This window comes from Fukomys damarensis, unplaced genomic scaffold (genome assembly GCF_012274545.1).
Source record: "Fukomys damarensis isolate Sample0158 unplaced genomic scaffold, DMR_v1.0_HiC HiC_scaffold_2, whole genome shotgun sequence".
Classification (NCBI taxonomy): Eukaryota; Metazoa; Chordata; class Mammalia; order Rodentia; family Bathyergidae; genus Fukomys; species Fukomys damarensis.
This window is the reverse complement of record NW_022900914.1, coordinates 19306752-19317727: the sequence shown is the minus strand read 5'-3', so window position 1 is coordinate 19317727 and position 10976 is coordinate 19306752. Positions and strand designations below refer to the sequence as shown.

At 39.5% G+C, this 10976-nt stretch overlaps 2 protein-coding genes across 6 annotated transcripts in view; one reads left to right on the top strand and one right to left on the bottom strand.

Moving 5' to 3' along the window:
• Tmem178a (transmembrane protein 178A) overlaps positions 1-10976 on the bottom strand; it is a 64286-nt gene that overhangs the window by 11083 nt on the left and 42227 nt on the right. The gene's annotated exons all lie outside the window — the stretch shown is intronic.
• Positions 1-10976, top strand: part of Thumpd2 (THUMP domain containing 2) — a 32447-nt gene that overhangs the window by 12712 nt on the left and 8759 nt on the right. For 4 of the 5 annotated variants that reach the window (XM_010604952.3, XM_010604953.3, XM_010604954.3 and 1 more), the window contains exons 6-7: positions 1018-1089; positions 1506-1620. In XM_010604952.3, coding sequence (XP_010603254.1) covers positions 1018-1089; positions 1506-1620 — 187 coding nt within the window. Of the gene's footprint in view, positions 1-1017; positions 1090-1505; positions 1621-7477; positions 9088-10976 lie in introns of those variants that run through there. The other variant, XM_019204667.2, reaches the window with a different exon arrangement.

The window sequence follows — 10976 nt, the reverse complement described above, 5'->3', positions numbered from 1 at the left end:
TTTTCAGAACGAGCACACTAGATTTTCCTTCTGCATCTTATGTGCTGCTTCTTGGTGTGAATATCTGGATCTTCATCTTCCAAACATCTGTATTTAGGAAATCACCAGAGCTCAGTCAATAGGCTTCCCTCTTTTGACATCCCTTGCTTCCTAAGTGATCTCATCTAGTTCTGACACTTCAAGTACCATTTACAAACTAACTCACACCAGTTTCTCCAAACTTCATATCTGTACCTTGAACCCTTGAACTATAGATTCATATGTCTACTGACTTACTGGATGTGTACTTGGAAATCTGAGAAGTATCTCGAAATTAACATGTCCAGAATTATATTCATATTCTTTCCAAAATGTTTCCTCCCTTCTCAGTAACAGGCAATTCTTCTCATTGCTCAGATAGAAAACCTGAGTCACTCTGGCCAATTATCTGTCTTTAATATCTCACATCCAATTCTTCCTCTTAGAGCCACCTTTTAAAAATATGTCCAGAATCCAATTACTTCTCCCAGTACCTCTCTTCATTCAAGCCACCATCGTCTCCTGCTTGGACTCCCTCAGTAGCCTCCCTGTGAATACTCTGACACTTCCAGTGGCACCGTTCAGAGCACTGGATGACCTGTCATGCTTTCCCTCAGCCATGTTGACGGCTCCTCTGAATGGCACCTGGTTCGTGAGCCTGGGTTCCTGGATGAGGAGCAGAGAACCCAAGTGCCTTCTGTGGGCACGCAGGATGAGTGACATGTTGTTTTTGACCTGTCAGATTCATGTCTCTCGGCCTATCTGGATGGCATCCCTTTGGCTTGCTCTCCAGTGTCACCTCCACTGTGTTTTGGCCACACTGATTTTTTTCATATTCTGCAAACATGGCAAACATTGAACTTTACTTAAAATTACTATTGAAGTATAAAAAGTATTATTACATTTCTTGAAGTTAAGATCTTGAAGGAACCTTGAAGTATTGTTAAAGTTTCTTTTATGGGAGACCTAACAATAAAAATTCATGTTTCCTATTTATAGGTTGGTACATTTGTTTTAGATCCAATGTGTGGACTTGGAACAATACTTTTGGAAGCTGCTAAAGAATGGCCAGTAAGTGGTAAAATTTGGTGTAAACTATATGTTTACTTTAATCTACCAATAGTAATATACCAATGAATAATTTACCAGTGATGGGATTATTACTTTTAATGTTTTGAGTTACTATTCACCATAGTTGAAATAGATTAAACTGGTTTGTTTTTTTTTCTATATGAAAATTTTAGGAAAATGTGACAAGAGTCCAGTAATTGGTCATAGCCTAGACTATACTAATCCAAATTCTTTAGGAATTTTTAATTGTAACATATTAACAGATCTTAAAAGTTTAAAGTCACGGTGCAATGCTTTTAATTTTGCTAACAATCTGTTAATGTTCACTATTTGAAAAAATACAGGTAGATTTTCCTAATTACTGAGATATCTAATAATTTTATTTCTACTTAAAATACAAATTTCTCTCTCCATAGGATGGGTATTATGTAGGTGCTGATGTCAGCGACTCACAGTTGCTTGGTGCGTGGGACAATCTGAAAGCTGCAGGCCTTAATGATAAGATTGAATTACTTAAAGTCTCTGTCATAGGTAAGAACTAAAATCAAGAACCACTTTCTATATATGAAGGTTTAATTGCTTATGCCCTGTAATGTATCTGTGGGACTAATACTTCGAATATTATAACTTTATTTTTCAAAAGGTTCCTGATTATGAGGCAACATTTATATAGTTTTTCCATTAGTGTTTAAGTAAAAGCATGCCATTTTAAGCAGTGTTTTTTGTGTCTGAATCATTTCTCGCTTCTTGAACAGGCATCACATTAATATAAGCATAAAATAAAGAGAGTGGCATAATAAAAATTATTCAAATTTATTTCAGCTGATCTATCTGAAATGTTCTGAATTCCCCTAACATCTTCTTGCCTCACATTGGGCAGTGTCCCTGACACACACAGGAGTGAAGTAACCATCGGCCCCAGTTTCTAAAGCAGTTCTTTCAGAAGCTGGGAAGGTCTGGGGCAAGCAGGGACCCTGGTCACCTGTGAAGTAGAGGGAAACCATTGACCCCTGTGTACTGACTGGGAATCAGCAGTGGCAGACATGACTCAGAATCATGTCTCTAAAACCAAGTTCAAATAACATTTCCTTAGCAGCCGTAATTTTTAGACTAGTTTAGAGAATCCCGGCATTCTTGTTCCTCTGCTGTTACGGTTTGGGTCTAGATGTCCCCCACAAAGCCTCATGTAGTCATAGATGGGCTTTATCTGAGGTGACTGGATCTACAGTGTATGATTGATTCATGGTGGGGCTAGGCTCAAGGGTGCTAGGATTAAGGGTGTGCATGCTACCTGCCCTGAGTAGTCTGGATAAGATATAAGGGACAGAAAGGGCTGCGGTTGTCCTTTGCTTGCTTGCTTTTGCTGTCTTCCGCTGCCATGAACTGTTGTTCCTCTGCCATCTGCCACTCTGCCCCAGAGCCAGCCACTTATGTAGAAGCCTCTACAAACTGTGAGCTACACATAAACCTTTCCCTTTTAACTTTGAATGTCAGGTATTTTGTCTCAGCAATGAGAGTAAAGTAACTAACACATCTGCTGTTTCCATAATACACTTCTCTCCTTTAAAAATATTAGCACATTTCATTTCCAGCTAAGGAAATTTTATTTTCTTGGCAGTAACTAGGTTTCAAACCTGTAAACAAAATACTGTTTATATCTTTTATTATAGAAAAATATAGTAAAGAGGTGCATCAACAGAAGAAAATATTAGGATCTCTTTTATATTAAAGCATAATAAAGCAGCCAAAGAAAAATTTATGGGACTGATGGAGATCCCGTAGTTGTTAGCAGCCACTGACTACATTTTTTGTTTTTTTGTTTTATGTTTCTGGTACTGGGGATCAAACTTGGATCCTTGCACTTGCGAGGCAGGTGGCAAACCACTGAGCTAAATCCCCAACTCCACTGACTACATTTTTAACCAACAAAGTTTTTAATAGGATTTTGTGCATGCAACGCAAGATTCTATAGCAAACTGAAGGATGATTAGACGGAAATCAAGCGTTCATGAATCCTGATTCTTTAAGAATGCTGTTTCTCTGAGAAGGAGACTGGATTGCTTCATAAATTCTTCCTGAGCAGTGGGTTTCGGAACCCTCCCCGTGCCCAACAGCACCTTGGCGACCTGAGGGAGGAAGTGCTAAATTCCCCGTGGGACCTCAGTCACCCAGCCAGCTTCACTTTTATCAGTTTTCATTTTGAGGGCATTTCCCACAATTTCACTTTACATAGAAGCAAAAAGTACTCCATTGTTTTTTTAACCAAAGGGCTTCTCTGTGACACCACATAACCAAATAAATCCTCTTTCTCGAAAGGATCTGCCACAGTCAGAGTGTTCTGTAGTGAGGGGAGGACAACCACAGACGAGTGAACTAATCCAGGGAAGAAGAGAGGGTGGTGTCGCCAAAATGGAACACATGGAGTTGTCGATAAGAAGGTTAGAAACATAGCTTTGAAAGTAAAGCCATGAGGGTAGGTTGTTGGATTGGATGTGGAGTGTGAACAAAAGAGCAACTAAGCTTCCTAGCTCAAGAGCTAGAGGATGGAGTTATCACTTATTGATACAGAAAAGATTGAAGGGAGAAGTTAAAAGTTTAAACTTGTTCAGTTTCACATGACTGTTAGACACCAAGTGGAGAAGATACCTAGTCAGGGGCAGATCTGGAGTTCAGGGGTGAGGGTGGGCATCAACTACAGAGGTAACCTTGAAATTCCTGGCTCGCCTAGGGAAAGAGTATAAACAGGGGAACGACTGAGTCCCAGAGCACCTTCAGATGCTTAAGAGTCCTGAAAGGTGAGCATCAAGTAGAGGAACAGCTGGTGATCGAGAGAGGATCCAGGGAGAAGAGTTGTCCAGCCTGCTGCCAGCTGGTGGGTAAACTGAAGTCTGGTGATTCCACAAGCCAAGGGCTGCATCCGTGGAGCAGGAGGAGCAGGCCCGTCTGAAGTGCGTTCAAAATAAAGATGGCTAGTTTGTTCTTTAATTTACTTAATTACTGATTGATTGATTGACTGATTGGAGTTTTACACATTGAACTCAGAACATTATGCATGCTAGGCAAGTGCTGTACCACTGGGCTCCATCCCCAGCCAAGCAGTCCTTTTAAAGGTAGAAATTGGACTTATTTTTAAGAACAGTGTTTGGCCCTTCACTGCACAGCTGACATTCTAGCCGGTTACTCATTTCCTTTGTTGATTCGGTTTGACCTGTAACAGCTCTGATGACAATACAGTTTAGGATGCTGAAGTCTGTGAATCCATTTCAACATTCTCAATTTCGGTATTTCATGCCTTTTTACCACTGCAACTAAGCACTTACATGGACGTTAGAGTCCAACAGACCAATTGTAAATTCTGGCTTTACCTTTATTTCTTTGTTGTGTGGCTTTCAGCTAAAAACCGAGTCTCTCTCTTTTTTTTTTCTTTAATTTATAAGATAAAGATAGTACCTATTTCGTAAGGCATAGATGGGAATTTATTATGTAACACATGAAGTAAAATGCCTACGAGATATCATGACCTTAAGATCCCTATTAAATGTGGACATGTCTGGAAATTCAGTAATACCCTCATCAGAACTTATGCTCCTATAACATCATCATATTCTTTATTGTGCTTTAATGGCTTTTTCCACTTTTTTAGTATGTTCGCTTTGCTTTATAAGCCTCCACTAGTGTAAAAATAGATGATCATTTAACATGCAGAAATTGTATGTATTTATTTCTGAGTTTTAATCATCATGAAAATTTGGAACCAAATGAGTATCATCTGACAAGCTGCAGTATCTTAGGAAATAACAGTCACTGGTTACGCAAATATATTTATATTCTTAGTACAGGATGGAAGCTATAACATACAGATCTGAACAAGAGAAACACATTAAGATTTAATTAAATGCTAAAAGCATAACTAAATAAAAGAAAATGTTTCCACTGCTCCCAGTTAGACACTCAACAGCCTGTGTCCGGCATTGCTTTGGTGATGACAAGGTTACTGGCAACCACTGTGCTTCACTCTCAGGTGTCTTTTTTTTTTTTTGGTACCAGGGGTTGAACTCAGGACCTTGCACTTGCAAGGCAGGCAGTAGAACCACTGAGCCAAACGCCCAGCCCTTGGGTGTCATTTATGGACACCCTTCCAGGAGTAGGACATGTTTTTTCGCAGTGTGTCCACAAATGCCCCCATGGTGGTTGCATTTTCTTTCTCACAGGCGTGCCTTTCTCTCACGCCTGTCCTGTCCTGCCCTGCCTGCTTGGCCCCTGCTGTTGTAGCAGAGTGTGTCATTTGCATGCACCCTCAAGATTCATGAAGCTGCCAGGCTGCCAGGCTGGGGCCTGAGAGGAAGTGTAGAAAGCAGCAGATGAGGTGTGCATGGAAACTGTGGAGGGCACAGGGGACAAGAGTCTTGCTGTGGAGAGGGTTTGCCTGACCTTGCTGCAAAGCCCTTTTCACTTGTATGGGAGCATTTAATGTATATATTATGTGGGGTAGTATTTTTTTGTTTACTAACACTTTCATTTGTCATAACCCCTTTCAACAACAATTAGTCTTTTAAAGTACGTTTTTAATGCCGTAGTAAATGCCAAATTTTCATTTCTCACAAAAGCTAATAATGAATGCAAGACTTGAGTGAAACATCTTTTGACATTTACTGTCTACTGTGAGGGCCGTGGTGATGTCACTCACCAAGTGAAATGCATCTACTTCAAAACTCCATTTACAGGGCTGGGGATTTAGCTCAGTGGTGCCATGCCTGTCTCAAAAGCACAAGGTCCTGAGTTAGTCTGATCCCCATTGGGGAGTGGGGGAACAACTCCATTTACTACTGTGTTCTCTTCAAAACTTGGTAATTATTTTAAGGATGCATGGCCCAAAGCCAACTGTTTATCACATGAAACCAAAGAATATACATTTAAATATCACTCTATGAAGCATGACTTTTCATTTGGATTAAATAGCTCTTTTTCTAAATGAGTTTTGCTCATATTCAACTCCAAGTTTCCTTATACACATAAACAGAATGAATCTATGGCTGTTGTTATATTGGCTCCATCAGAAGACCTGTGCTAGCGAACAGTTAAATGCTGCCAGTTTTGTATCAAATTTATCAAATGCTTCAGAAAGAAAATTAAGTCAATTACAGTAGTGGTTAGCATTTTGCCCTCTGAATTCTTAGAAATTTAGGAAATTTTTGTCCCTGTAAAAAATAAAACATCTGTGAATGCTGTTGTAAGTTTAGCTCAACAGTGCACATGCCTGTTTATTCATTAATTCAGCATACCACGATATAATAAAAATTAATATTCTTTCTAAAATCCATGGTACAGAAACATACCTGGAATTTAACATGGTACCCATGTGATTCATAATTATCTCCACACAGGCTGCAACATTCTGTCGACTGAAATTCTTTCAGTTGCACTTTCTCTCTTTGCTTGCCGTCATCAGTTGGGTCTTAAAGTGCAAATCTCTTAAGAGCTTCTCAAAACAGACCTACCACTTTTTAAAAAATAGACAACTTGCGGAATTTGGTTGCATTTTGTTCCAAATCCATTGTATATCTGTAATCAAAGGATTCAACAAATGGAATGCCAAAATCGTTAGCTTTTGAATTTATTTTGATGAATTACAGTTATTAAAAACAAATTTGACAGTATCCTTATAAAACACCAAGGAAGACATAACAAACTACAGTTATCTCACTAATGCATAAGATTTAATTCTGAAAGTTTGCAGTACACTTGGCTATCTTATGACAGAGATTGTCTGATGATTTTCTTCATTTTAGTTGGACCTGTGTATTCTAGGATGGAATGAAATTGAGAAAGCCTTAATTTTTCAGCATCTAAATTTGATAAAATGAAACAGTAGAGGAAATTTATTTCCATTTTGTGTTGTGAAGATATTTGTCAAAGTCACTCTAGAGGGAGTGGGCTGTAGCTCAGTGGCACCAAACCTGCCTGGCAAGCCCAAGGTCCTGAGTTCCATCCCTGGTTCCCCCCAAAAAAAAACACTGGAAAAACTGTGAACTAGAGAGCTACAACATTTGCAATTTCCCAGTGAAAGAAACAATTAAGAATTAAGAGTGTCTTTTAGCAGAATTTGCTGTATTGTGTATTATTCTCACACCTGAAGGGAAAGTATTAAAAAAAAAAAAAAAACTTTTTTAAACATGGAAATGAAACTTTGAAGATTGATTTTATTAAAAGTTTGTAAAGTCTTTTAAAAATATTCTGTTCTTCATAAAAATACCCATAATGCCATGGGAGTAGAGACTAAAATATCTAAGAAGCTGGTCAATATATAAATCCATACCATAAATAATTATTTTGTTTGTTACTTTTAATGTTGAAATATTGAATATTGAATACTGGTTTGAAAAAATAGTACCCACAGCTCTTCTCCTACACCACCCACCTGCGATGTGTGATCCCAAGTTCCCACTTCCTCCAGGACTCCACCGGGGCCTGCAGATCCACAGCCTGCCGAACAAAACCATGACACATCCCCCTTACCCTGCACCCAGACCCCACACGAGGTGCCTCATAGTGAGGTGTCCGGCACTTCAGCTTGGGAGAGCTGACGGGAGGCTGGCTGGCACCCACAGGAAGGGGCCGAGCCCATGGACATGTCTGTGGGGTAGCAGGCGGAGCAAACCTGTGTGCAGCTTGGAAAGAAAGACTATGAATCTGAGCATCCTCTGCCCCCAAGAAGGGAGCCAGGTCTGCTGAGGACTCAAATTGGCTGCCTGGCTGCCCTGACCAGGTACACCCAGACACGGTCCTAGGACGGGAAAGCCAGAATCATCACCAAGGAGAAGAAGGAGAACTTAGGATGTTTGCTAGGCTTCTCATGGATTATAGCAGTGCCTGGTTCTCTGGCCAAGAAAAGCTGCGGAACAAGATGTTGAAAAAGCACCACTGATGCCTTGTAATAAAATGCTCAGAAAAAATGAAAAAGGTAGGAGAAAAAAAAGATACAATTTTTAAGTCCTCCATTGTAAGCCAGTTTATAGGATAAGTATTTCAAACTATATAATTTGATTTCTAGCGTTCTCATTCTCAGCAGTGTTCTTGATTGGACTATAAATTATACGGCGACCCAATCCAGATGGCAAACTGCCTTGTGTACGTTTGAGACGATTACAGACTTCTGGGTTAAAATGGCAGATGAAAATTTCAATGAAAGATTTGCCCGCTTCTGCACTTGTTTAAATGAGAAAAAAGGGGGAAAAAATCTACCAGCAGCAACTAAGGGAAAGATAATTAATGAAATAATTTTCAAATTTTATTTCGTCCACAATGGAAAGGGAGTTATAGATAGAACAGGGCTTACTTAACAAGGTTGGACATTGTATTTACAGAGTTAATGAAGCTGTGTGTTACACAGAAATATTGTGCCCAACCAAAAATGTCATTTTTGTACAAAATTTTTCAAATATGAAAAAATTCATATAACAGTTTACTATAAGCCCGTTGAGAGGAGTGGAATTTTTCATTAAATCCAGACATTTAAGAGACGAGCCAGCTGAAAAACAAGGAAAGTCAAGGCAAAATGATTGGTAAAGAGGATTGAATTAAATGTACAATTAATTTTAAACAACTATCAGAATTACTGTTACATGACAGGATGTGAGTATTAGAAACCAGGACACTGGAAAAAATAACAGACAGTGCAAGGAAAGAAAATAGGAAGCCAGGTATGCCCAATTCTGTAAGTCCTCACCCCTCAGTTAAAGCGAGGCATGGGGAATATGCACTCGGTAAATTGAGGCAGAAGGATCACAAGCCTAGCTACCCACTAGGTTCAAGGCTGGCCTGGATTACGTAGAAAGACCCTGTGCCAAAAAGAAAATTAGGAAGTCTTCAACTTAGTGTGGTTTTAAATATGTGCACAACAGAATATCTTCAAAGCCCTTCAAACGTATGGGAAGAAATCCTGGGGCTATAAATCTGAATTTTAAACATTTTTCTACTGGAAGGCAGAAAAAATAGGGTAGTTATTTTGCTCAAAACAACCAGTATTTTAAAATGAGATTTTTTTTAATTTAAAAATAAAATTTTAAAGGACTACAAAAATGTAAAAAATGAATGGTTTTTACTTGTTTGTTTTGATCTGCTTCTATTTCAGAATCTTGTCTCCTTAGTTACAAGCAAACCATTTGCAGGCAATTCAGAGCAATTAATAATTTGAAAGGTTTTACTATGTGTTGATTCTGATGGGTCAAGGGCTCACAATCTTTGGTGCTTCTGCATCAGAAACTGGAAGTGAGGCGAGAAATCAGTGTTTTGCAGAAGCTTCTGATTGCTTCTCCTACGTACTAGCTCGTGGTGATACTTCTACCAAGTGCCGGCCTGGGGCCCACAACCTTGGGAACCACGGCTGCAGGAAAGGGGACTGAAAAAGCACAAGCACACCTGCAAGCGCTTGTCCTGCCTAGGCCTTCAAGGACCTCGCAGGAATGGAAAGAAAATGCTGGATTCTGCAGAGCTCCTTCAAGGGTTCTGGCCCACTGGGTTTCCATCTATCATCTCTCCGGACTTTGTCATAAACAAAGTTGTAAATCATAACCACCAAGGAGCTGACAACAGTCAGTGCTCACCGTGTGCCGGGCAGGCCCTGTTCCACATGCTTCACGCGTGTGGTTTCATCTGTTACCCTCTGAAGTGGGTGCGCGCGTTCCCTTGCACAGGTAGCAGTGACCAGGCCACGCACGGCTGTCACACTGCAGCCTGTGTGCCCCACACCGCATCACCAGAACTTTATTTTATACTCACTTGGAAAATGACAATGCTTCATTTGGAACTTTTTACTAAAAAATAAAGTCTTTTCTACCAGTGTGAATTTTATTGCAACTTCTAAAATTATAAAGCAGGATTGAAAATTGTAGCACAATATTGCGGGTGAAAATAGATAACAGAAGGAGAAAATCCACATCTGGATAAATTGGGCACCTACTTCATGAGTAGGGCTTTAGTGAGAGTGGTATCCAGCAAAAGAAAGATTTGGGATTAGACAAGGGGAAGCTATGATGTGGTTCCTCTCATGAAAAACACTTGATTCCTTCATTGCCTATTTATTGTCCTTGGTCGCTTTGCAAGCAGTGTAGAAACTGTGCTTAAAGGATGTGTCCTACTTTAGCATCGTAAAGCCAAGTGCATGGAGTCGGAACGTAAGTTGGATGGGCTGTCGCTCAGTGGTAGAGCACTTGCCTGCATGCATGAGGCCCTGAGTTCAATCCGCAGCACTGTAAAGTAAACCAAAAAGTGGTAGTCAATAGAAAAGAATTCCTGCCTAGCTTTAAAAGAATATTACCCTGTTACTTTTTTCTAACAGTGCACTCTTCGGCTAATCTCACATAAGGATTAAAACTACAAAAGAGGTAGCAAGTGGTCGTTAGACTTTCCCGGGATATTTTTATTGTTTTTAAGTTTCCTGCCCACAAATTTTATATGGTAGTTTATAAAGATTATTCAAATTTTGTTACATTTTACAGAATTAGATACTATTCAAAATGAAAATTGAACAAGGCATGGGGGCTCGTGCCTATAATCCCAGCACTCAAGAGGCAGAGGCAGGACAATTCCAAGTTTGAAGCCAGCCTGGGGTAAACAGTGAGATCCTGTCTCAAGAAAACTGAGACATTGTCCTTCTAACTTAATTTAGATGATGGGTGGGAAGTAAAAGCGGTAGGAAGTGGAAAGCACACTCAGAAAATGTGAGTGTTTTACCCTATGGTAATTTCTGAGGAGAAAATTCACATTTAATAATCATATATATTTAATTTTGTTTAGTGATGCTATACATTGTGTTGATTTTTTAACTGTATAATAAGGTCTTACATAGACATTCTTCATCTTTTCTGTTCCCTTTAAATATACAAGGG